General features: G+C 38.5%; 1 protein-coding gene across 5 annotated transcripts in view; it reads left to right on the top strand.

Moving 5' to 3' along the window:
• megf11 (multiple EGF-like-domains 11) overlaps positions 1-27595 on the top strand; it is a 119462-nt gene that overhangs the window by 73365 nt on the left and 18502 nt on the right. For 2 of the 5 annotated variants that reach the window (XM_083552032.1, XM_083552033.1), the window contains exons 7-16: positions 4851-5097; positions 5271-5391; positions 5933-6069; positions 7019-7231; positions 11172-11346; positions 14705-14825; positions 16364-16527; positions 16684-16786; positions 22584-22730; positions 23540-23674. In XM_083552032.1, coding sequence (XP_083408158.1) covers positions 4851-5097; positions 5271-5391; positions 5933-6069; positions 7019-7231; positions 11172-11346; positions 14705-14825; positions 16364-16527; positions 16684-16786; positions 22584-22730; positions 23540-23674 — 1563 coding nt within the window. Of the gene's footprint in view, positions 1-1663; positions 2384-4850; positions 5098-5270; positions 5392-5932; positions 6070-7018; positions 7232-11171; positions 11347-14704; positions 14826-16363; positions 16528-16683; positions 16787-22583; positions 22731-23539; positions 23675-27595 lie in introns of those variants that run through there. The other 3 variants (XM_083552034.1, XM_083552036.1, XM_083552035.1) reach the window with 3 other exon arrangements.

Raw genomic sequence — 27595 nt, 5'->3', positions numbered from 1 at the left:
TAAAAACTAACACTGTGGCAAAACTACACAAAGGCTGTTTGGCAAAATTCACTGACCAAATATTTACAGCATTTGTCAGACAAACAACAAGTTTTATTCAACATAGTTTTATTCATTTTGTTCAACTAATTTATTGCAGCATTTTGGTAAAAAATTAGGATTAATTTATTTGTTAAGGTTAAAAATTAGCTTCATCAGTGTTTGTAAAAAGACATTTTTATTAAATCTGAGTTCAGCCTATACTGACCTACTAAAAGAAATTAAAGCTGAATTTGGAAAACAGTTCACACACTTCAGAACTGTCAATAACTTTCTACTGTATATTAAGCTATTATGATACCCTTCATTTTTTGAGGTACGACCTTGGACACAAGCACCTCTAGCTCCAATTCACTGAAAATTTTTTTTCCTAGTTCTATGTACTTCTTTCCTTGGCTATTGGGTAGCTGTAGTTTGCTGAATAATGTTCTTTAATTAATTCACTTTAGCTTTAACCTGTATTAATAATTTCTGATCAGCTGAATGTAGCGTATATGAGGAAATATTGTTTTCACATAGCTGAAACTTATTTATCACTTGTTCTTTGAATCACCTCCTCTCCCTAATGCCTTTTGACTGTGTTATGAATCAGTGGCAGATTCTGCACCATTCTGTGTTCACAAATCTGTGCATATTTATGCAGCTTTGATGAGTAAGGTGTACTTTTGCTAAAAATAGATACAAAGAGTATATGAATCATCTTTTTTACTGCTTTTTTTTTTATTATTGATTCATACACTTTTGCTCCTCTTACACATATTGAGATAACATTCTAAACTTTAAAATCAGTTTCACAGCTTAACATTGTTTAAAAAAATGTCAGTTTCCCTATCTAGTTCGAACAGAATGTTCTGAAGTATCTAAAATGTGTAATTATATTATTCGTAATCAAATAGAGTATTATATAGTCTGTTCAAAAATTTATTTTTTTACACAGTTTGTCATTTTATTGCATTATAGCATTATAGCAGACATACATTAACAATATGATATTTTTGTATATATATTATATAACATTTGTTTCACTTGTGAGATGTGTTTTAAAAAGTGTAAAAAAAGTTTTGTATTAGTACTGCTGAAAGCATAGAAACACTACCCATCTTGTGCTTTTCAAGGGTTAGGGTTATCTTAATTGATTATTATACAGTTAGAATTCAAGACTTTCTAATACACTTTTCCAGGAGTATTAATGTTTACTTTCTAAGGACCACACAAAATGCATTGTTTTAACAAGGCAATATGGTTTAAAATCATAAATCAGACCGGAAGCTGAATTGCCCGGTTTTGTTTAGACGGATACAAATGTACACATTAAGCAAACTCTGACATAATGAATCTGGACCTTTGTGTCTGCCAGTACAGTGTTACAAACTGCACTACTGAAATTTCTTTCTAATACAGTTTCACTGTATTGGACCACTGGGGCTTCACTTACCACAAAACATACTATGTACAAGCTAAGGTCTTTGGCTCTCAGTGAAGTCTGTTGACAGAAAGTGCATAGGTTGCATCCCCAGTACACACCTGTTTTGCTGGCTAGGGCTTTGTCTGGTGCCATTAATGCAGGTTATGTTGCAGGTCTCACTACTTAAGATGAATTTCTCCCCACACATAGACACCTTTACCCTATGGGGTGTGATGTGATCCTCTATTTCTTCCTAAGTCCCTTCAGATTTCTACTCATTTTTGTAAGTAGCTTCTGTTTCTTAACCTTCAAAATCAGACTGCCATGTGTATGTTTTTTTTTTTTAGCCTTTCCAGTAGTGCTGAATGAACTCTTGCTCCTTAATCACTGCTAAATGCTGTCAGCAGTCCACAGTGACAGTTGGGTGCAGGTGAGTCTGTAAAAGCTTCTGTACAGGGAGAGATGGCAATTTAATGGGCTTTATCTAGTGGTGGGCAGAAGGGTCACTTTGCTGGGAAAAAGGAGACTTTAAGTCATCCTAAGGAAACTTGTTGTGAAGCATCTGGGGGCCCAGAGGTAGAAAGCTTCTACAAGTTAAGTCCTGCCTGAATTTTCCACTTTACTTTTCTGTTGTAATTCAGTGTCATTGCAAATGAGCCACACAGGTGGATTTCAGGCTGCATCAGGGCTCACTCCATGGCTAAAGTTAAAGAAGCGAAGCTCTCACTTTAGGTCTGATGAAGATCTGACGAAGTCTGGGGTCAGGCAGCTGGTGATGTGCTGTGTTTGTCTGCTTTCTCTCATCAGCGTGGGAGTGCTGAATGGTGGGGGGTGGACAGATGATTGACTGTAAGCGGAGCAAGCGATGAACCTCTCATCCATCTCACCCGACCACCCACCGACTCTGTTTCCATAGGGGCTTGGTCATTTATGTGGCATGTGAGTTCAGCCTTCATGCCAAATTTACTCAAATCAATACCTCGCTCTGGGCCACTTAATCGAGCATGCTCTAGTCAAGTCGGAGAAGACGCTGCCACTATGCTGGGTGACCCCCCTCGGTGATATGGCAGCTTTTTCCCCCACAGCTGATCATGTGCTTTAGGTTTTCCTGGCAAAGAGACCATGCATGGCTTCCTCCCTGCCAACAGGTTTCATTAAGACCTCATCAGTTTCTAACACATCTCTCTCACCTCAGCCAAATGAACACAGGTAGACTGTTCCCCACATTTATTAGTATTTCTCAGCACTGAAGCCAGAATCAATATATAAATGTTAACTTCATGCCGCCCAGGCATCATGATGGTGATTTTTATTGTAAAGTCTCTGAGAGGTGAAGGCAGTCCGAGTCTCTGCCGGTTTATGATCAGCATCTTATAAAAAACATTAAAGTGACAGGGCAATGTCTGAGAAAAAGCAAACCTCATTTAATTGATTTTCTTTTTTTGTAATAAGCAACCTTCTTATTGAGCAAGTAAATGTTTGCTTGCAAACACATTTTGTTTGACTTCATCCATTTTTTAAAGGAATTAGAAATAAATTAAAAAGTGATCAGAAAAAAAAGGGAAATTGGTCAGAGGCATTGCACAAGCATTGGGCTAATACAACAAATTTGATTGTACTGAAAAAGAAACCACTGGTTTACCAACATCCGGATGTGTAACAAGTCGACCAGGAAAAACAACAACAGCAGTTAATGGCATCACCAACAACAATTCACAGCAGTCGTGACAATATCACAATTCACTGTTCAAATAAGACTTCAAGAGCAAAAATACAGAGGCCACACCACAAAGGGCAAATCGATTATCAGCATTCAAAGCAGATTGAAGTATTGCATAGAAATAAAAAGTAAATTCAACAAGACTAACCTCAGTCAAAGTGATGGAAAGCCTAGAGTTTGGACAAAGAAAGGACCCACTCATGATTCAAAATATAGTAGGAGGTGGTGTTATGGCGTGGGCTTGCAATCCTGCTACTAGTACAAGCTCGTAACTAAAAAATGACATAATAACAGTTTTTCTTTTCCAATACTGGTACTGGCACTTTCTATCAGCCAATTTAAATATCCATCACATAAGGTTTTTCATTTAAACCTGCTATATTTTAAATAAGTTTTAAACTGAAGTGCATAAAATGCATAGGTATAAATATGATTAATTTAAAACCACAGTTTTTAAACAAAATCTCTCAAATATTAATATTTTAAAAGAGCCTCCAAATTTAATCTTTTCCCTTTTTCGTACAGGATCAAACCAAATCTTTTTTTTTTTTTTTCTCTGATTTCCGAGCTGCTATTTTTGTACTGATACAGCTATTTACATGTCAACAAGTTTATACTAGATTTCTTTCTAATCCTCTGCTTCATGACCAGTCACACATGTAGCAATAGAACTGATTCAGATGTATCTGTTTATCTTTGCAGTTTTGGACATAACTCTATCTCTATCTTACACTTGCCATGGAGTATTTTAAATGCTGTTCCATACATTTGGATTTATTTACTGTATGTGTAAGTGATGGGACTAGCTGTACATGTGTTGGCTCATTCGTACATGCTTGTGGCAGTGGATTCTTGTCTGGTGGTTTCAATGCTTTCCTGCTGACATTTATTTGTTCCCATTAGTCTCTTAAAGTGTATGATAACTTTGGACACTACCTACTGCACACCCACACTTCATTTAGCAAACAGTAGTTTTTTCCCCACCCAGTGGCACCTGGTTATGTTACTATGTACCATTTGAATGTACCATTTCCTTTCATTTATATTGAATCTTTATTAGATCAATAGGGCGGTTACATTAAATTGCTACAAGGACCTGTGTGTATCTTTGGGAAATGATTAATCACCATATTTACACATATTTAAGTTTTAAACATTAGTTTATTGTTTAAGATTATTTTAAAATCCCTTTAAAAGAGAATGATTTTCCTGTTAAAACTGGTGTATCTTATGGTTCTAATTATACAATTCTGAATTCTATGTTAAGGAGTCTCATCCAGCCATTATCACATCAGGCTTTTTTTTTAGGCATCTAGATTGGATCTTGTTTTAAATAGCTGCTTTTTGGCAATGGAAATTTTTTGCAAATTGCTCTACAGATAAAATTTCATTGAATTTAATGGGGTTTGGAGCATTTCCTCTCATGGGAGTAGTAATGAGCAGTAGCCTGTAAGGATCGGTATGTGACACACATTAATTATTTTCCCCTGTGCAGTGTCTTATTTGTTTTACTGCATCTCTAATAACTTTATGCCCCCTTGACTAAATTATTACAGTAAAACAAAATGAAAACTGTGTATATGGTTTCCAGGTTATTTTTAATAGACCCATAAAATGCAGTATTCCCTTTGTTTATTTGTAATGTTTGTCTTCTGTGCTTGTTTTTTGGGGTTTTTTTCGCCCCAGGCTGTGAGAGTGGCTACTGGGGACCTCACTGCAGCAATCGGTGTCAGTGTCAGAACGGAGCCCTGTGTAACCCCATCACTGGTGCCTGTGTCTGCACGGACGGCTACCAGGGCTGGCGATGTGAGGACCCCTGTGAGCCCGGGTACTATGGCAAGGGTTGCCAGCTGCAGTGCCAATGTCTTAACGGTGCCACCTGTCATCATGAGACAGGCGAGTGCATCTGTGCTCCTGGGTATATGGGTGCTGTGTAAGTAGATTATCACATGTACCAAATGCATGTCTTCTGTATTGTTGGATAAATCAATTACAGTTCTGATGATTTGTGGAAATTATTTAAATATTATTTAATGTGTTTTTTTCTTTAAAAATGGCTCATGTGGCACTGAGCAGTTCTGAATTTCTGTTCTTGTGCTCTGGCAGCTGCGGTGTGCGCTGTCCCTCCGGCAGTCATGGGACCCAGTGTGAGCAGCGCTGCCCCTGCCAGAATGGTGGAACCTGCCACCACATCACTGGAGAGTGCTCATGTCCGGCTGGCTGGACCGTAAGGCTCACTACATACCGCTGGTGAAAGACTAAATGTCGGAAAGTGACAAGGGAGATAAACGATAGAATGACAAAGAGAGGAGGGGAACACTGATCAGGGGACAGATGATGAGGGGAAGGGTTTAGAGAGAATGAAAGAGAGGGGAACGAAGGATGACTGATGGAAGAAAGGATGACATGAGATGGAATGAAACTGAGAGAGTGATGGAGAAAGGGTAATTGGGGGCTAAACTAGGGGTTAAATGAATATAGAGTTTTTGAAACAGGGGAGTAGTGCAGTAGAGACTGAGTGGCAGGGATACTGCATATGGGGAAATTTAAGAGTAAAAGAAATGTAAGCTATGTCAAAGAACCCAAAAGCAATTGATGGCCATTATTAGTATAAAAAATTAAATGTGCAAAGTCTCATTAATAATCATTATGTATCATATTTCTGTTAAAACCCTGTGGCTTTTCTAACCTTGATTTGATTTGTGTAAATTGGTCTGTTTTATTCAGCAACACTCACGCATACACTTTCTTTCTTTATCACACCACAGGGATCTGTGTGTGCCCAGCCCTGCCCATTAGGCAAATTTGGCATCAACTGCAGCAAGGACTGCTCGTGCCGTAATGGGGGACTGTGTGACCACATTACTGGACAGTGCCAATGTATGGCAGGTTACACTGGACGAAGGTATACAAGAGGGATTAAAGCATTCAATTATCACTTCATAAGTACATAAATCGCAGATTTATTTATTGTCTCATCTTCTTGCATTAAAAAAGAAAACAACAAAAGGTAGGGTACATGTTTACTGACTTATTTTTATATGTTGATCTGCTTAACCCTTGTGTGCATTTCAATTTGATCCTTCTACGTCCATCAACCCCACTCCTGGCTCTGCTCTGGTTGTTTCTAGCCATTAATTACCAATAATGGAGTTGCATTTGGAGACAATTGAAATGGCTTCGTCTCTTTATTGCCCTCAGTCGTCCTGAGGGTTTATTAGCTTGCGAAGGCGATTGTGTGTAGGATAAAACACTTCTAGGACAAGTCCTTCTTTTTCTCTAATATTTGCAAAATTGCTCACATTCATTAGCTCTGTGACAGGTGAATTAACCCAGCAGGAATGATCTGAGATTATGTTAGGACACCCCTTCTCCTCCCTCACCCCTCTGCAATAACACCCATCTCTCCCAGTACAGCCGCTGCTGCTGTAATTTAAATGCGAAACATAACCATTCCATTTTATAATTTAATTGAGCTATTTATCTGTCTTCTAATGGCTTCATTGGACACTTGAGATTGATGCTCTGCCAAGATTGTATATTTAACTTCTTGAAAAAGTCCACTCTGCTTAAGTTACTTTGCTATTCCACACATAGAACAGGCCATGGTTTTAATTATATGCACTGTGGGTAATGACAGTTGCTTTACCTTGCTCTACTCCAATGGAGAAGATGAGAACAAATAATGCCAAAACATTGCTTTGACTTATAACCTCTAGATTTGCCCGACATTCAATATGACATTCTTAGACTATGTTTTCCTAATGAGTTTCTTGCAAGAGTTTGTCAGAACACTGAAAATTAAGAACGCGGTGAACTCTTCCACTTTCAGCCAAATATGTTTAATGTGCCAGGTGCCAGGAGGAGTGTCCTGTCGGTACATATGGCCAGCAGTGTGCCCTCCATTGCGACTGTCAGAATGGGGCCAAGTGTTACCACATCAACGGTGCCTGCCTGTGTGACACTGGCTTTAAAGGACCACACTGCCAGGAAAGATTCTGCCCCCCAGGGTTGTATGGGCTTATATGTGACAAATACTGCCCCTGTAATACTACAAATACTTTGAGGTAAGAACACAGAGCTAAAGACTATACTGAACTTACTTACTCTAAAGATCATAGACAACACCTAGGCAAGACATCATAAATTTGCCCATCTTTTTTTAAGGATATGGATTGTTGCAGTCATGCATTACAGCACCTGATTCCACAAAATAGATTCTCTGCCTTGACCAGAAAAGCTCATTAGGAGGTGGTGCATTATAGGTTTAGAATATATTAAAAACTACACAGTTCATTTATGTCCAAAGAGAAATTTAATTACCTTTTGACTTAAATAAGAAATGATCTTATTATTATCTTATATTATTTATTATTAAGAACTTTAGAGGAAATACATTAGGTCAAGAGTAAAGGTGAATATGTGTTTATTAACAAAGGATGTAGAAGAGATGGTATCCTTCTCAGTTGTCACACAAGAATAGTATAATAGTGTTATAGAACTACAGATGCTTACATTGGGTTTAGTCAATTTATTAACATGATAGAAAACAAATGTCTGTGTGTAATCACCAGGAGTCTAGTTCTGTTTGTAGTTGCCAGGTTTTATTTTTATTAATTTTTTTCTATAAAAGTAGTAAACATAGTATAATATTATAATGATCAAGTATAGTATCAATGATCAAGAGAAATGGGATGCATCTGACCAAATTTTTAAGTGTTGTTACAAAGGTTCTGAATAATTAATATAAGACATAATATATAGCTGAGTATAGATTAATAAGTAAAAAATCAGTATGAATGGTTGTAGTACACAATAGTGAAATAGTGGAAATGCTGGTTGAGAGATTCCCCCAATTACATTTGCAGCTTTATGAAGCATGTCCTTTTGTTTATTTTATATTGTTTTTGTTTATGTCATGTCTCTAGCCTGTCTCATGATTGATTTAAGTGTCTTCTTGTTCACAGCTGTCTTCCAGATACTCAGACTTCTGTAATTCAGCAAGCCCTGTAGTTGCTTGTTCCTTGTTTCATTTGAACCAAATCTTGTTTTGTTTCTCTTGTTTGTGTCCTTGTTTTGCCCTAGTCTACATGGTTTGCTGATCACTCGATTTTAGCCTATTCCATTCTTTGATTCAACCTGCCTTTAGGACTATCTGCCCCGTTTATTTAAATAGAGTGCATCCGGAAAGTATTCACAGCGCTTCACTTTTTCCACATTTTGTTATATTACAGCCTTATTCCAAAATGGGGTCAATTCATTATTTACCTCAAAATTCTATAAACAATCCCCCATAATGACAATGTGAAAGAAGTTTGTTTGAAATCTTTGCAAATGTATTTAAAAAAATTAATAAAATAAATTAATAAATCAATAAATCAATAAATCAATAAATCAATAAATCAATCAAATGTACCTAAGTATTCACAGCCTTTGCCATGACAAAATTGAACTCAGATGAATCCTGTTTGCACTGATTATATTGAGATGTTTCTACAACTTAGAGTCCACCTGTGGTAAATTCAGTTGATTGGACATGATTATGAAAAGCACACTCCTGTCTATATGAGGTCCCACAGTTAACAGTGCATGTCAGAGCACAAACCAAGCCATGAAGTCCATGGAATTGTCTGTAGACCAGGATTGTACCGATGCACAGATCTGGGGAAGGGTACAGAAAAGTTCTGCAGCATTAAAGGTCCCAATGAGCACATTGGCTTCCATCATTCATAAATGGAAGAAGTTTGGAACCAGCAAGACTCTAGAGCAGGACTCAGCCAAACTGGGCAACCGGGGAGAAAGACCTTAAGTAGGGAGGTGACCAAGAACCCGATGGTCACCGAAAGAGCGGAGAGAGGAGAACCTTCCAGAAGAACAATCATCTCTACACCACTCCACCAATCAGGCCTATATGGTAGAGTGGCCAGATGGAAGCCAGTCCTCAGTAAAAAGCACATGACAGCTCATCTGGAGTTTCAGACCATTAGAAACAAAGATTTAACTCTTTGGCCTCTTTAAAAAAGATGAATGCAGCAATTTACAGGGATATCCCTTATTTTTGTCATTATGGGGTATTGTTTGTAGGATTTTGAAGTAGAAAGTGAATTGTATCAAATTTGGAATAAGGCTAGAGCATAACAAAATGTGGAAAAAGTGAAGTGCTGTGAAAACTTTTAATCCTTATAGTGCATATCCGCATTATATAACAATATTCAACTGACAACTGTTACAATTGTTAGATTGTTTGTTTTACTCACTTATTTTAAGTGCCCACAATAATAGGATAATATACAATAAATAAAAAAGGGAGCATTTTGTTTAAACATACCTTAGGAGCCTAATGATAATATATAGAGGGTGATACTCATTAATATTCCTAGTAATTAATAATAATGCAATAATGCTAACGTGCTAATTAAAAAAAAAAAACTTTAATAGACCAATTTGGAATCCACTCACATCACTTGGCTGCTAAATCATAAACCAACATTTTGATACCATAATAGTACAATAAGGGATGGAAATTGAAAAAAAAAAATTATACTTGAGAAACTCACAGTTTTTAGTTACTTAATTAACTGCACACACTCTCAATTAAAGACCATATTTAAACACCATACAGAAAATGTGTTGCTTAATGAGAAGGGGAGAAAAAAAAAGTGCAGCAGAACAATGAGAAAATATATTAACTAACAGTAATCACTTTATCCTGGTTAAGGTTGTAGTGAATTTGGATTCTGTCTAAGGAAAAAAGAAATTCACGCTAAATAGATTACAGGATTATAGACAAAGCACTGACAAAAGACAGGATGCGGCACTGGACATTGCATAGTTGAAAATGCTGCAATTTTCATTGGGAGTGACGAGGATGGACAGGATTAGAAATGAGTCTATTTGAGGGACGGTGCAGGTAGAACATTTTGGAGACAAGGTGAGAGAGGTGCGATTGAGATAGTTTGGTTATGTGCAGAGCAGGGACATGGAGTATATCGGTGAAAGAATGCTGAAGATAGAATTGCCAGGCAGGAGGAAAAGAGGAAGGCCAAGGAAGAGGTTTATGGATGTGGTGAGGGAATAGATGCAGGTGGTTAGTTTGAAAGAGTGATTTGGAGACAGATTATCTGCTGTGGCGACCCCTAATGGGAGCAGCTGAAAGAACACACATTTATTCACATGTGGGGGTGATTTTGCATAGCCAATTTACTTAACACTTTGTTTTATATCATTTATATTATTACTGTATTGAATGTGCCATATGTTTAAATTATTGCTTTTAAGAGGCATATAATTTTGGTTATTTGTGTGTGTTTATTGCAGAAATGTGAAATAGTTCGACCAAAATGCAATCAAATGCTAATGACTATAGTACAATTTCTTAAGAATGTCCTACAAAATGTTACTTCTTTTCAAAGAACAACTTCTGTTCTCAGGATACTCACTATGCACGTTTAACTGAACTATACATATGGTTCCTCCTTTGTTTTTGGTTTAAAGAAATATATTATATTCTGACATTGATTTTTTTTATTATATTAAATTCAGGTGTGAATATGTTGTTTCACAAGTTGCACACTTTATATTCATTCTATTTTATTCAGCAATTCCTAAAACATTATTTTTTTATAAGAACTGAAGCTGTGGGCTGACCAACAGTTTAGTAAGCTTCTATGAAACTAGCAAAGACAGCAGGCATATTACTTTACTTTACAGCATTTCTGAATGTGTAGTGTCTAGCTCTATTCACTTCATTCAGCTTTCAAGCTGTATTCTGAACACCTTTCAGTGATAGGACTCCCACTCACTCTTTATAGCACCTCATGCATCCTTTATTCGTTTTAATTTCCTGCCCGTCTTTTATTCTTACTGTCTTGTTATTGGAAGCAGTGTTTGTTGGTTTGGTGGTCTTTGTATCTATTCAAATATTCCTTCTATCCATCTCTTGTTTTGTTTTTTTTGCATAATTCCCCCCCCCCTCTCTCTCTCTCTCCCCTCTGTTTTCTCTCTCAGCTGTCATCCTCTATCAGGGGAATGTTCTTGTACAGCAGGATGGACTGGTCTGTACTGCAATGAGATGTGTCCTGCGGGCTACTACGGTGAGGGCTGCAGCCTAAAGTGCCAATGTGCTAATGGAGCAGACTGCCATGGGGTCACTGGGGCCTGCATCTGTGCTCCTGGCTTTACTGTAAGTCCACCATCCGTCATAGACCTATTTATACTAAATAAATCCTATGCTGTAATACAAGCAAATCGGCTGAGACATGACTTCAGCTATTATAAAAGAATATAAAAGTTACTTTTTTTTCATTTTCTTGTAAATGACCGCTTGGTGCAAATGATTTTTTGGGGGAGAAAGTGAGGTGGTTGAGGAGGGGTAATCACATTCAGAGCATATTTTTACCCTGTGCTACTAAAGGAACAGCACAGAGAAAAGTGCTGTATTGTTATGGAGATCTGGCACTTGACACACGATCTGCCATCTCACAAAATGTGTTGTTCAAAGTTATTTTCTTGTCATCTCATTTGAGGCAATAGTGTAGCTCAGCAGTGGAGTTTAGCTTTTAAAAATCATTTTATAGAGTTGTACATGCACATGCAAACTAACACACCTGCAGTTTCTTGCATCCTTAAAGCTCAGCAGGCAATGAAAGCTTAATACTGCCTCATAATAGACATGACATGCTACACAGCAGGCCTGGACTTAATATAAAGACCCTTGCCAAATGAAAAAAAAAGAAGAGTCAGAGAATCCCTCTGATATTAATTAAAAAAAAGTGTCTGGCATATGGAGTATGCTATACAAATCAGAATAATGGATTACGCCAGTTCTGGATTAGCCTTCTTCTCCGTAACTATTAAGCAATGAGGGAAAACAGATGAAGATGTAAAGATGAAATATGAGTGGTCAGATGCGATTAAGAATTATATTAATAAAATCCTGCCTCCTGGTTTTATTGTTTTACATCAGTATGTTATTGCAAGCCTGTTAAGGAGTAAATGCTTTCTCTTGTAATTTAATAGAAAGATACAAAACAGAAAAGATACATGAACAATGACTTGGTGAACTGCTTCAGCTGCATGTATTTTCAGTTACAAAGAGTGGAAGTTTCACAGTATAGATGAGGATCGACACTGTGCTGGAGATAAAGAGATAAGCAGTGGCCTGATTAAGACAAACACAGAGCAGTGTGCTAATGCCAACTCTTACCTTGGCTAGAGTTGTTGAGCTGTCTGGTAGCAGAGCTGCAGTGGCGGATTGCACCAACTAGAGAAGACATTGCCTTTATCTCCATTTTCTTCACCTGCTCCAAGTGCTGGATTTTAGAAGACTTTTGCCAGTTTTATTAAACACAGCTAGAGGAGCTTTGCTCAGAAACCCGAGTCAACTACTTTGCAGAATGGGGACACTATGCTCTGTTTCACAGTTAAATCTTCCAGCCAGGCTTATAGAACGTCAGAAAAAAAAAATGCACATGCAATAGCCCCAAGAGCTGTTATACAGTAATATATCTTGGCATAAAGGAGAAGTATATGGATTTATATGATTGCAATTGAATGTAAAGTGATGGTAGCACGATAATATATGGAAATGTATTCTCCTTCATACCTCCCTAAAATACCAGCGGTGTCAAAGTCTCTCTGTTCTTTGTTCTGGTTTGGTCTGAGCCTTGCCTGAGCCCATCATCCTATTCAGTTTTCTTTATTCTGGCTCGAAGCCTTATTCTTTTTAGCGCTACAACTCCAGATTTATGTTACTGTCACTAAACCTTTGCCCACACTTTAAACTTTAAAAGTTTTTGTTGGTGTGATAACAGCTTGAATTCTCACATTCACACCATTCAAATGCTTTTCAAGCCAATTTCTATTTTCACACACTTTCAGCATATTGTTTATGGGCCAATATTCAAAATTAGATTCATTGTATAAAGGATGTTTATTTGTTTAATGCTTAGCATTTCTACATTGGATAAGGTCGATATTTATGCCATTGGGAAAGTTTTAGGTATTATTATACAGTCCATTATAAATTATACATTTTAATGTCTCAACCATTTCATCTGCAAGTACTTGCTTTAAGGTGACACAAAGCAATTAATTTGCATCATATACTGCTATATTGCACATTGTGACCAATTTTAATTCATGAATTAATTGTGAAAAAGAACAGCTACTGTGAGAGAGAATTCCTTGGTTAGAGCTTTGAACCTTTTGCATTAAAATTTCTGTGTGTGTCATTAGTGGTTGAAATGATTTTACCACAAGATCACTCACCAGCAAATTACTGGAAGTCAGGCCAACAAACTTTCCAGCTGCATGTGCTGCTGCACTCACAAACTACTTTCACATCTCCACAATCCCTTCAAGAGAACTGCCAACGTTTGCAGTCTGGAAGTTGTCACTTTTGAGCGGAACAAAGATAACAGCACGTAGATTGATAAAAAATTAATTCGCAGATGTAAGCTTTTCATGTGGGCATGTGGAGAGAGAATGGGTGCAGATGGAGTGGGAGCGTGCGTGAGACGATGAGCATGATGAGCAGGGAGAAAAGCATAGCAATGAGAAGTGAGTGCATGAGAGAGATAGTAGAGAAATAGAGACAGAATGTTGGAAAGCAATAGAGTAAAACGGAGCGAAATAGAGAGACAGAGAGAGCGGGAGCGCGAGAGAGAAAAAGCTCTCACAGCTCAGTGAAATTCTTCATTCAGGCTTCACTCTCAAACATACTTCCAGATGCTAATGAGCTCCGTCCCACTGCTTGCACGAGGGAGTCAGGAGCCGCCCTGCACTCTGCTGCTTCACCACTAATTGGCAGGCTAAATCATCATGTCAGCTGTCAATCGGAGGCAGGGATGACACAGCCAGGTACTTGGGATGACCAGCTAAGGGAGCTAGGATCCTGCTAAAGCACACAGATTGGACAGGGTCTGGCTCAGATAGAGCCAGGGCTTTGAGAGTTCAGTGCATCTTAGTCACCAGTAGCTGAATGATAATGGATAGGGGCTGCAGGGCTGGGCACATGGTCTGCTCATTAAAGCTGGGGCATAGGGACTGAAACTTCCTCAACTTCCATATGCTGTAGATCCAGATTTTACCATTCTGCCTCATTTGTACACGTGCTTCAACTCATTAACTAATTACCAGGGTCTTTATGAGCAGAATTTGACATACCAGAAGAGGAAAAACCTGAGTCATTCCTTCTATTCTTAGACGTGATAATCTGTCATATTGGCTTTGGCGTGCATTTTACAGAAAGGTTGCATACAGATCTTTTGTTGATTCGAAATGTATAATGCAAAGGTTCACTGAGATGCTGATACTAGTCATAAGAAATGTATTAAATAAGAACGGTTGACAGTGCTATCCCAAGCAGGTATCTGTGGCAAGAAATTTGGAAGGAAAATATTTATTTAAACATATGATGATATTTCATTAAAATTACTCTGTGTGTCTGTGTGTGTGTGTGTGTGTGTGTGTGTGTGTGTGTGTGTGTGTGTGTGTGTGTGTGTGTGTGTGTGTGTGTGTGTGTGTGTTTGTTTTCCTAGGGAGAAGACTGCACCCAGACATGTCCTCCTGGATTTTACGGAACTAACTGCTCATCTGCCTGCCACTGCCAGAACCAAGCCTCCTGTTCTCCCATTGATGGTTGCTGCATTTGCAAAGAAGGTGCAGTTTCTCTCACACTCTGTCTTTCTGTTAACTAATCTTCTCCCTTTTTAAGTCAATCTGATACTCAAATAAATTATGGATATATACATAAGCTCAAACAAGGTTGCAGCATGAACAGCACAACAAATCAATGTGTTGTTTAATCAGAATCACTGAAATTGATTTACCATTGCCCACTTAATCAGTTCTTGCATCACTTTAAGACAGTCATTGATAAATTCTTCGTCTACATTTATAAATACGACATTGACCAGCTCATTGTAATCTGTTTACCGCTAGATCATGCTGGATTTAGAATACCTGAGAACAGAACTCAAAATATATTAAGGATTTATTTAAGTTCAGTGCATGCTATTACAAAAGACTGTTTCTTAGATCAAAGGATTGAAATGCTTTGAGGAAGATGCACAAACTGAAGCGAATTAATAACAGAAGTCTGTTTAGACTGTAATGCCACAGCAGCATCTGCTGAACTGTGCTCATGGGAGTATTTTGTGTGCAGCTAAGTGCTAAAGTTTGTATAGCTTAATGACAAAGAGAACAAAATACTTTACAGCAGCAAGACAGGTATGTTACATTTTAGCCATTCATCCCTTAAGCATTAAAATGGCAAAATAAGTAATGTAAAGATGTTTATTGGGAAATAAACAACAAATTATCAGTTAAAAAGTTGCCATTTAATATCGTAAATGGACACAAATACTCTCCAATAACTTGTACTCATCTTATTGTCTTGCGCCTCTTTCACTACTACACTACAACAATACTATGAATAGCTTTCAGACCCTCTCAGCTGAAATATCTGTAATATTACTGTGTTGCTAAACTTAGAGTACAAGCTTTCTGAGATGCCGCTACTTACTCTGCCATATGCAACATTTTGGATTGTTGTCATGTCCAAGTATATATCCACATTTAATTTTTGCCAGCATTATATTTTGCAACAGCTGTGCCTGGCATCTGGATGACTGTGCTTGGATAAACCACTGGTGCTGCATAAACATGGGTTAAGCACTACTAGGACATACAGCAGCAGTACAAGAGTTACAGATCCAGTCCCATCAGGCTGGGTGCAAGATCATTACAGTCACCACCTTAAATCTACATTACCATTCATAATTCACCAGTCTGCTAAGAGCTAGTGTTCTTTATGGCTTTCCCTTGCTCCTTTTCTCTCTTTCTCTCACTATGTAATGTCTAGCCTGAAGCCATGCAAGTATTTTGTTCATTGACCTCAGTGCAGCACAGGCATCAGGAGGCTTAGGTCTTCCAGCTCCTCTATCTGATCTGACCTCACTTCCCTTTTCTACCTCCCTGGGCACCACCTATTGATTGCATTTAATTATAGACTAGAGAAGGTTTATTTGAGTAAAGTTAGAGCCATTATAGTGCAGTCTGTAATGCGTGTTGTGGATTACCAGAATTTTAAACTTACCACCTCTGGTTAGATACATTAAAACTGATAACAAGTGAATAAACAAGAAAATCAATTAATGGGCTTCCTACCATGCTCTCTCCCTCTCTCTGTCTGCCAGGCTGGAAGGGTGTCGACTGCTCCATCTTGTGCTCTAGTGGAACATGGGGTCTTAACTGTAACCAGACCTGTACATGTTTAAACAGAGCTGCATGTGACCCCATCGATGGCTCTTGCTCCTGTACACCGGGCTGGAGGGGAAAACACTGCCAAATGGCTTGTCCTGTGAGTGTGTGGGACCATACCATATATGTTATTACCACCTAATTGTATCTACACACAGTATATTTGACCTGACAGTTTTGACTAATATTGATTTTATTCATGTTTGTGTGTGTGTGTGTGTGTGTGTGTGTGTGTGTGTGTGTGTGTGCACATCAGGATGGCACCTATGGGCTGGAGTGTCAGGAGCACTGCGACTGTAATCATGGCAACGGATGTGATGGCATCAGTGGCGACTGCTTCTGTTTGGCAGGATGGACTGGTGAGTAACAGCATGCAACAGTGACACTAACATTACACAAGCAAACACCCTGATTGTTACATGACTCCTAAGCTTGGCATTGGAGACAGCATACACACACCATAACTAACGACACTGAAAACATAGCCAGAATCAAACTGCGATTAGCCATAGATGAGACATAATCATTCCATTCCTCTTTGTATCCATGTCTGTGAAATCCATAGAGAAAGTATGGAAAATTAAGCAAATTACTGCGCTCACCATTATGTGGACTTGCAATGGGCTTCAGCTGAACATTACTGTAATAGCCTTGTCTGCTGTTAAAGTGCAGAACTCATGCTCATTTTCATTTACTTCATAGTCTCGAGTTTGCCTCCAGCCAAATATTCTGACCAGTTTGTAATTTTTAAACCCTAAACAATGTAAATTTAAATGAATTTGATATGCTGCAGTGAACTGAATCAGCCCATAATTCTGCACTTTTAAAATCTATATTATTCAGATCTATTTTTTGCTATACAGCTATCAACCCTGAAAAGGATTCCACTTCCAGCTCATACACTGCTTCCAATATCAAAGCCACACAGATAGCTAAGGAATGATACCCTTGTGTCAGGCCATGCTTACTTTCATCTGGCCCACATGCCACCATGAAATGATGGTAATGAACTCGTCTGAGCCTGGCTGTCAGAATACAGCCACAGTTCCACTTTGCTAAGCTCATATCTGAGACAAAATATGCACCTGAAAGTAAAAAAAAAGAAAAATGCATGCCAATTTTACGCTGGTTATTACCAATAAAAAATTTTTATAATTGTGTCCTATATGTTGCCTGTGATAATCTGTATTAGAAAATGTACATACTATAAAATAACTAAGAAAATAATAGTTTTGTACCAATAGACCCCCAGTAGCCTTTAGATAGCCCTATTTAGCCATTTTTAAACAATGGAGCATTTATAATGAGAGTTTAAACATGCCATCGAATTATCCTGTTTACTCTCAGGGATAGTTTAAAAGCCATATGGCCATATGAGCAGGCTATAAAACTAGGGCTGTGTGTCCATTTTAGCCGAGTTAGAGAGTGGAACAGGCTCAGCCTTTGTGTTCAGCAGGAGACAGAAGGGTTGGGCAGCAGAGAGTATGCAGGGTCTCTATATCTCACATCACCCAGGCACCTATTCTGGGAAAGGACTCAGCTCTCATTACTGGCGAGAAGGAGCCGGTCGCGCAAAGATCTCACGCTCTGAATCCTGCCCTGGTCTCGGCCATCTGCCCAACCTAATGGAGTCACCGGGGTGCAAATGGGCCTGTGAGACACACTGAACATCTGAAGAGACATGCACTGCATGACAGTGATTTATGGAAATGCAGGGACGCAAAGATCTACAGGAGCATACAGCACGTGAGACAAGAGAATGAAGGCTCAATTTGGTGTTTGCACAAATGGCAGTGGAAGAGGATATCGCAAAAAAATGGGAATTGAAGTGCATGAATGTATTTATGACATAAAGGGTAATAAATGCATAAGAGCTGGTGTGAGAGCAGCATGAAAAAATATGAAGAAATGAGATGTGATTTTCCTAGCAAAGGTGTTAAAGAAAATAAAGATGTAGACGGCTGGAAGAAGCAATGGGGTAATGATCAAAAGTGGAGATATGTAGTAGAAAGTATTTTTATCACAGAAGAGGGGACTGGGAAGAAAAAGATTAAATGCTTACTCCAAAAGAAACTGTGTGCACATGTAATATTGAGTAAGATAGAAAAAAAATGAAGGTAGACAGCGAGAGAGAGGTGTGTGGAGAGCTCCAGAACAAGAAGAATGTAACACGACAAGCTCTGCAAAGCTCTCTCTTGAATAGTTCAGTATGTACAGTATTACTCTGTGCACATATATCTTTTACATCATAGCAGCTCGAGAGTCTTTCTTAGGCTACCAAATTTTTTTAACCTCCCCAAAAATATTTGAGTTATGACTGTTATGGTATCACTGCAGTTGGAAAAGAAACTTATCTACTGAGCGAATTGAGCAGAAGCAGACTGCACACATACATACACAGAAAATGTCATTTTCTTTGAGAGATGAGCTTGGCAACCACACACACCGATACTCTGTAAAGGCAGAACAAATTTTGCTGACGTACTGAAACTGTAAATAGTTTTGTATAAATCCACATGTAATACTTTATAGCTACATATACCAATACAAAAAAAAAAACAATACAACCTAAAATTTTAAGTTAATAGAAAATGGATTAGTTTTTTCCTTTTCAGTGCATACTACATTCGGTCCCCTGGTGGTCTAGTGGTTAAGATGCAGCGCTCTCACCGCTGCGACCCGGGTTCGATTCCCGGTCAGGGAACCATCCCCAGCCACTCTCAGTGCCGGTCCCAAGCCCGGATAAATTGGGGAGGGTTGCGTTAGGAAGGGCATCCAGCGTAAAACATGTGCCAAATCAAACGTGCGGAGGATCCGCTGTGGCGACCCCTAACGGGAGAAGCCGAAAGAAACTTTAGTGCATACTACATTCATAGGTCACACTGTATAGTTACGTTCATTTCATAAGTATTATTTCTAACGTCAAAACAAAGCATACCTGCATACACACACACACACACATAGACACATATTATCCTTTTGGAAAAAGATGAGTTTTACAAATTCTATAGTATTAGGGGGAAATGGATGTTAACTAGTTACCTGATAGCCTCTCTTGTTTGCCTCAGGATCATGTAAATGGTGCTGAAAATAGAATATTCATGATATAGTTGAGATTAGAACAACAAATGCATCTGAACTACACAAAAATGGCTGATTAAAAACAACAAAATATTAGTGCAGTTTTTCCTGGTCAGTGTGAATTCAGTAGTTCATCTTCTGCATTTGTCTTTTTCAATTAAATATGCATTTATAAGTAAAAGAAGATAAGGAAGAAGAGATTTTAGAGCAGGCTCTCAAGCCATTTTATAATAATTTAAATATGAAATATATATATATATATATATATATATATATATATATATATATATATATATATATATATATATATATATAAATTCCTTTTCTATTCTCGACAAATTATTGTACACGTAGCATGTGTAAATTTGTACCATTCCTTAATCTCATTTAATTACAATGTTAAATCTCTTTTCTTTTTTTTTCTTTTTTTTTTTTTTTTTTATCTTTTAGTCCCTACAGCCTTTTGTTTCTACTAGATTAAATCAGTCATTCAGTGTCTTGTTAGAAAAAAAAACAGGAATGTTTATTGGCTCTGGTAGGATCATTACAGTGAGGAGGACTGTATTCTGACTGACAACAGTAAAATAGGCTGGTTGGTATTGTGGTGACATAGCCTGTCTGTGCTTTTTACAGGTTCTTACATGGATCTAAAAAAGAATATCTGTACTTGATGAAAACGAACCACTGCTACAATCACCCCATGTGTTCTTACACACTTGTCATTCATTCAGCAAGGTCCTGTAAGACAGAGATGGCAAACTCATGTTTTAGAAGACTCTTTTGAAAACACCTTTTCCCTCAAGTTAAAGTGAAGAAGTTTGGGCTCTGACATGTACTTAAGTAAAAAGTAGCCATTACTACAACCTGTTTTACAGTCATGCTGGTTACTGGACCCCACATCATATAAATATATATTAATACAAAAGAATTTCAAATTTTGTTACCTAATTAATGTTTCCAGGCTGAACAACCAGAAAAAAAAAGATGATGATGATCAGGTGAAGAAATGTCTCTGTTCTCAGTCATGTTTATATCACTGACTCCCTCTGTCTTGTCCACGTTAGCTATACTTCTTGTTGCCTTCTGCCTTGCTCTACGACTGCGGTAGATTGAAAAAGCCGCGCAATGACAAGAAATAGGTTGATGGGCTGAAAACGGCGCACTATGAGAGAAAAAATATTGATCACGCCGAAAAATAGATTAAAACTAAAGTAACAAGCCTGGTTTGAAAATGTAAGAGGTAGAAAGTACAGATATTTGTGTAAAATATTTAATGAGTGAAAGTAAAAAGTAAAAAAAATAAATAAATAGTGAAGCAATGTACTGATACCAGAAAAATCTACTTAAGTACAGTAACGAAGTATTTCTACTTCATTACTTTCCACCTTTGCTGTAAGATGTTCTTAAATGACAATTAGAAAGCAGGACCAACAGTCAAAAGTGTTTTATGTAAATTACCTGCACATTCAGTTGTATCTATAGTCTAATGTGGATGAGTGTGTTTGTGTGATGTGACACTCATCATCAAGTAGATGAAGTGTGTAAGGTACACAGCTGATAACCTCACTTACTGGCTAGTAGTGTCATTGACTCATTTTCATCCAAGTCTTCTCAGTGAATACTTCTTTCCCACTTTTCTTTTAATTCTTGCTCTCCTCATTTCACTCTGCAAGTTTCCGGTCACCATTAGGGTTTGCTGCACATTTCTATTCTTAACCATTGCTCACTGTAAAATGGCTGTTTTTCTGGCCATGCAAACCAGACTATAATTGGGCTTGCCCCCTCTTTGAAGTGTCCAGGCTGGTTTTGTCTTAATCACTAGCCCCTGCAGGCTCCAATTTGTCATTACTCAACACCAACACAATTTTTCTGAATCTCCCACCATCCTACCATAAAATCTGTGCAGGTATGAGACTTGGCTTGAACACTAGAGTCAGGTCTAATTCAAAGCTGAACGAGTAATGCTGCTTTAATGACTATGTCATTCACACAGAGAAGTCCCTGTCAAAGGAAACTTCAAATGAGGGCTCATAAGAAAGAGCAGCTGCATTAAAGTGTGCTTGAAATGCGTGTTTGTGTGTGAAGTACACCTCTTAATCTTTGTGTATGGTGTTTAACTATACTATATAAATTAATTTTGTTTAGTTTTTGCCTTTACTTTATATTTCAGTTATGCATTGTAATTATTCCTACATGAGTATTATTGGTGATATCTGGTGATTACCGGTGATTATAATTGGATTTTATATGTATTTATATGTATGTATGTATGTATGTATGAATGTATGTATTTTTGTATGATGTATTAGTGTATAATGTATGCATATTTTCTGTTTATGTCGAAGTACCAGTATAGCACATGACACTTCAGCACTTTCAATTCAGACAGTCTGACAGGCAGCAATCTTCGGTGTGTGTGCGTATGTGTGTTTGTGTGTGTGTGTGTGTGTGTGTGTGTGTGTGTGTGTGTGTGTGTGTGTGTGTGTGTGTGTGTGTGTGTCTGTTTTCTTGGTGGACATCTTCCCTACTTCTTTTCACACAAGTTCTAGCACAGCTAAAAGAGAATAATAGAAGAGGCCAGGCCACTCGAGGGACTCGGCCCTGTTAATGAACATGCTGCACTGGCAGGATGGCCTGGTCTGATCAAAAATACATATGGAGCAGAGCTCAGCCGTGGCCAAGAGACGCCTGAATCCGCACACCAAGTGCTTTCAAAACTGGGACTGATGTCTTCAGAGTGTGCTGCCACTCAGCTTGGCACAATACACACATGGCCTCCTGGGTTTTAGCTTAGCCTCGCTCTCAGACTTGCATACAGAAGCACACTTATGTGGAGTGTTCACATGGTGCTGTACACTGCTTGCGTCCTGTACTTACATTACTTATTTTGGATATCCAACAGTGTAGCTCTGGTCTTTTATAGCATCCAAAAATTTCTGCTTAGTCCATTCATGTATTGCCTCATATTTGATTTTGCATATACGTATCTTCTCAGAATGTTTCCTGTCAGTTTGCTAATATTGACCTATGGCAATTTTATTTTAATCTTTGTTTGTATATGTATTTCTTAAACAGGTATCCACTGTGACAATGTCTGCCCTCAAGGCTTCTGGGGGCCAAACTGCTCCATGACCTGCTCATGCCAAAATGGAGGCTCATGCTCCCCTGAGGATGGCACCTGCGTGTGTGCTCCGGGCTACCGTGGCACATCCTGCAAAAGATGTAAGCATTCCTTTCAATATGTCTCTTCCAAAATTGCTCAAATGACAGAGGGTCATGTTAATAAATGTGGATTCTCTCCTTTGTGGAGTTAAGTGGGTGTCCCAGTGAGAGTCTAAGGAGAGAAGCACTTAACCCAGGGTGAACCCTGGCTTAAAGTGCAGACCAGCCAGCTCTTCATCATGTGCCAGCTTGTAATCACTGCATTCTCACTCCAGGCCTTGCTTCCTGGGGATAGTCTGGGGCATTAGATGACCATCATCAAATCCACCTCTCACACACACCCTCTTCTTCCCTCTCCACCAGTGTGCTCAAATAATAAGGCTGCTGATTGCTAATAATTTTTATTTTTTGTAGTGAACAAAATCTGTAAACAAAAGCCAGTGACATGTTTCTGTGTTCGGTGACAGAATATAAAGAGTGTGTGTGTGTGTGTGTGTGTGTGTGTGTGTGTGTGTGTGTGTGTGTGTGTGTGTGTGTGTGTGTCTGTGTGTCTGTGTGTGTCTGTGTGTGTGTGTGTGTTTATGCATTAGAGAAGAAATTATATTGTAAAGGTACAGTAATTCTCAATTACAATGAACTTCAATATATCCAGCTTTCTTGAACGGAACTCAAAGAAACTACTTTTTATAGTTCCTGCTTGAACCTCACTGTAGATTAAACTGATAAATATTAATGGCACAAAGGTTTCCTACTATGCTATGTCTCTTCATGCACAAAATACTGCTCTGAGCTTTTCACCTACCTCTCTTTTCTTTTGTTAATCTTTAATCTCCTTTTCCCTTGTGTGCTTCCCTTCATTTCCATGCCAGCCTGTTCTCCTGGGTTTTATGGGCATCGCTGCAGTCAGACATGCCCACAGTGTGTGCACAGCACTGGTCCATGCCATCATGTTACAGGCCAGTGTGAATGCCTGTCTGGATTTTTTGGCCCACTGTGCAATGAAGGCAAGTAGCTCTTTTTTTCATCTTCTCATTTTACCACTGCCTCACTCGCTCTTTCTCTAGAGTAATGTATCTTGCATGTAACTTGTGTTTAATCTGTCTCTGATCTAGCTGATGCAATGACTGTTCATACACATCCAGTTTATTACAAGGGATGATGACAGATTTTGATACATAACTTTAATGAAGCAACATTGTGTTAAAGCTCAAATCACCTGCAGTGGGGCAAATTATTAGAAAAGAATTATGAAAAAATTAGGGTGATACAGTTAATGATCATCTTGCACTATGCCATCCCCAGACTGGTACACAGTGGGAAATGGGTAGGGTACTCATTTGTGGCACAGCGAGCTGACTCCACTTATCCATCGTACTGCAGATAATTGGCATTATCACTGACACTGACAAATAACCTTCAGAGAAAATCTGAATATTGCTGAGGCCATTCTTTCTGACTACAGACAAACAGTGATGCATCAGATCAATGCCGTGGTTATCCTGTTCAATGCTCTTGAACAAGGGAGAGAAAGGAGGAGAAGCGAGATTGGTGCAATATACAGTAGCCTTTTCACATTTAGTTTTAATTGAGTCAGAAAAGACATCACAGATTAGTGCTTTTTTTTTTTTTGCTTGAGCACACAAAATTAATCACAAGGACTTGATAACTGGATTGCAGATGGTAGATGATGACCACAACTGAAACCTTGTCTTTTAGGTAACTTGGTAGCTTGAGTTCCTATTTCAAGCTCTCTGGGTTCATGCTCTTTGTCTTAGTTTGTCTGTGCACTTATGTATTGCTAATAAGTGGTGACATAAATTATATCCAAATGCCAGCCAGTGTTGTAAAGTTACTTAAAATAACTACTTTTCATTATTTTTATCAGCTGAGACACCATTTCATCAGATGTTGTGAGATCAGGTGTGAGTACTCTGGCCAAACACTGGGCAAAATGATCCGACTTACCAGAATATAGACACAAATGGGAAGAACCAGTTTTCGAATCGTAAGAGTTAACTGAAAATACAGTATACATGGCCACACATACCTGGGCAAAACTTAGTTGTGATGGCTGTGCATTCCATACATACAACAGTGATCACAAAAGGAGGGTTATTTTTTACTATTAAAGTCCTATCAATTGTTCAGCATCACACTCTTAGTGAATATAAATCAAACAAAAATGACAGCATTTAGGCACTGTAATATTATCTGCTTTTTTTTAAGGGGAGGGAAAGAATAATCTTTTTTATGTGTCAACTTGGCAATGATAAAATATTTCACAAGTTATTAATAAATCATTCCCCCTTTCAGCATGTGAAAGCTATGTTTTTTATACAGCTTTAGGAAAGCCTTTGTAAATTCTATTTTGTTTACCTATCTTGCTTGGTCCACTGGTTAGTCAAATCCTTTAATCACCTTAGAGCTTAGTAAACAATTTTGTATTTTTTAACCTGCCTCTTCAACTAGCCATCTGCCAACAGTTTCAAAGAGATTATAGATTTTAGGGTAATGACTGAGTCTTTTCTTTATTAAGTCTAGAAAAATGGAGCTCTCTAATACTGTGCTACAGGTTGGTGAGAGCAGGTCCAGTATAAAGTGTTGATTTATTACATGGTCTCCTTTCAATCCAAATTAGCTCATTTATCATGCGTAACTTCATCAGTAGCACAGTGCAAAAGGATGTTAAGTTCAAATAGCTAAAATGTCAATCTGATGATGCCTTTATACAATCAGCACTGACATTTAGTGGATGTTTTATTTCAAAATATTTTAGAAGAAATGCCACACCTTTATTTCCGCCTTTCTAGCTAAATTGGTTTACACCAGAGCACTGTTCAATTCTTGCACGGATTAGTCTGGAGGTGTTCTTTCAAGAACAGTAATGCAATTTACAAGGTACATTTATTGTGAGATTTTGTAAATGAATGCACACAATATATAATATATAAAATTATTGTTGGGAGAGTAATGGATCTTCAGAATAGAGGACTGTATGCTTCCTTTGTAACAGGATATGCTATGTTATTTATTTACTTCAAGAGAGCAACTAATTAAATTTTTTATTTTTTATTTTTGCTGATATAGCATACTGTGAGATAAGAGATAAAGAACTTTACAACTAGCCACTTGACATATGCTTTCATCATTTCCCTAGATAATTTAACTCATTTTATTTAATGTACGCATTCATGATTCAAAATGGAACCCAGCCATTAGGGTTGCACAAGCCAATGCACTCTTAGTGCCGGTCCCAAGCCCTTAGTGCCCAGATAAATGGGAAGGGTTGCGTTAGGACGGGCATCCAGCGTAAAACATTTGCCAAATCAAATATGCGGATCACGAAAGAGAAAGAGAAGTGGAGGTGAAGAGAGTTTCTGATATTGTGATGAACATGAATCTGGAAGTTGAAGGGGCGATGATAAATGTCATCAGTGCTTATGCTCCACAAGTGGGTTGTGAGATGAAGGAGAAGGAAAAATTCTGGAGTGAGTTGGATGAAGTGGTAGAAGGTGTACCTAGAAATAAACGATTAGTGATTGGGGCGTATTTCAATGGGCATGTAGGTGAAGGGAACAGAGGTGATGAGGAGGTAGGTATAGCGTTAAGTAGAGAATGTGGAAGGGCAGATTGTGGTAGATTTTGCTAAAAGGATGGAAATGGCAGTGGTGAATATAGATTTTAAAAAGAAGGAGGATCATAGAGTGACATATAAGAGTGGAGGAAGGTGCACACAGGTGGACTATGTTCTATGAAGGAGATGCAATGTGAAGGAGATTGGAGACTGTAAGGTGTTGACAGGGGACAAGTGTAGCTAGACAGCATTGGTTGGTGGTCGGTAGGATGGTTTTGTAGGTGAAGAAGCAAAGGAGGAGCGTGAAGACTGAAAGAAGAATAAGATGGTGGAAACTGAAGGCAGAAGACTGTAGTGTGAGATTCAGGGAAGAGGTCAGACAGGGGCTTGGTGGTGGTGAAGAGGTGCTGGATGATTGGGCAACTACTGCAGAAGTGATAAGGGAGACAGCTAGAAAGGTACTTGGTGTGACATCTGGAAATAGAAAGGAAGACAAAGAGACATGTGGTGGAATGAGGAAGTGCAGGAGAGCATAAAGAGAAAGAGGTTGGCAAAACAGAATTGGGATCGGCAGAGAGATGAGAAAAGTAGGCAGGAGTACAAGGAGATGCGGCAGCAGGTAAAGAGGTATGTGGCGAAAGCAAAGAAAAAGGCATATGAGGAGCTGTATAAGAGGTTGGACACTAAGGAAGGAGAAAAGGATTTGTACCGATTGGCCAGGCAGAGGGACCGAGCTGGGAAGGATGTACTGCAAGTTAGAGCAATAAAGGATGGAGATGAAAAAGTGTTGACTAGTGAGGAGAGTGTGTTGAGAAGATGGAGGGAGTATTTTGAGCAGCTGATGAATGAAGAAAATAAAAGAGAGAAGGTTGGATGGTGTGAAGATTGTGAAGCAGGAAGTAGATATAATTAGCAAGGAGGAAGTAAGAGCAGCTATTAAGAGGATGAAGACTGGAAAGTCAGTTGGACCAGATGACAAACCGGTAGAAGCTTGGAGATGTTTAGGTGAGATGGCAGTGGAGTTTTTAACAAGATTGTTAAACAGGATTCTGGAAGGTGAGAGGATGCCTGAGGAATAGAGAAGGAGTGTGCTGGTACCGATCTTTAAAAATAAGGGAGATGTGCAGACCTGCAGTAACTACAGGGGAATTAAGTTGATCAGTCCCACCATGAAGTTATGGGAAAGAGTAGTGGAAGCCAGGCTGAGAGAAGAGGTGAGTAGCAGTATGGTTTCATGCCGAGGAAGAGCACCACAGATGCATTATTTGCTTTAAGAATGTTGATGGAGAAGTATAGAGAAGGTCAGAAGGAGTTGCATTGTGTGTTTGTGGGTGCCAAGAGAGGAGTTGTG

The sequence above is a fragment of the Silurus aristotelis genome, assembly GCF_946808225.1.
Source record: "Silurus aristotelis genome assembly, chromosome: 10".
NCBI lineage: Eukaryota > Metazoa > Chordata > Actinopteri > Siluriformes > Siluridae > Silurus > Silurus aristotelis.
This window is presented reverse-complemented; position numbering and strand designations above follow the sequence as displayed.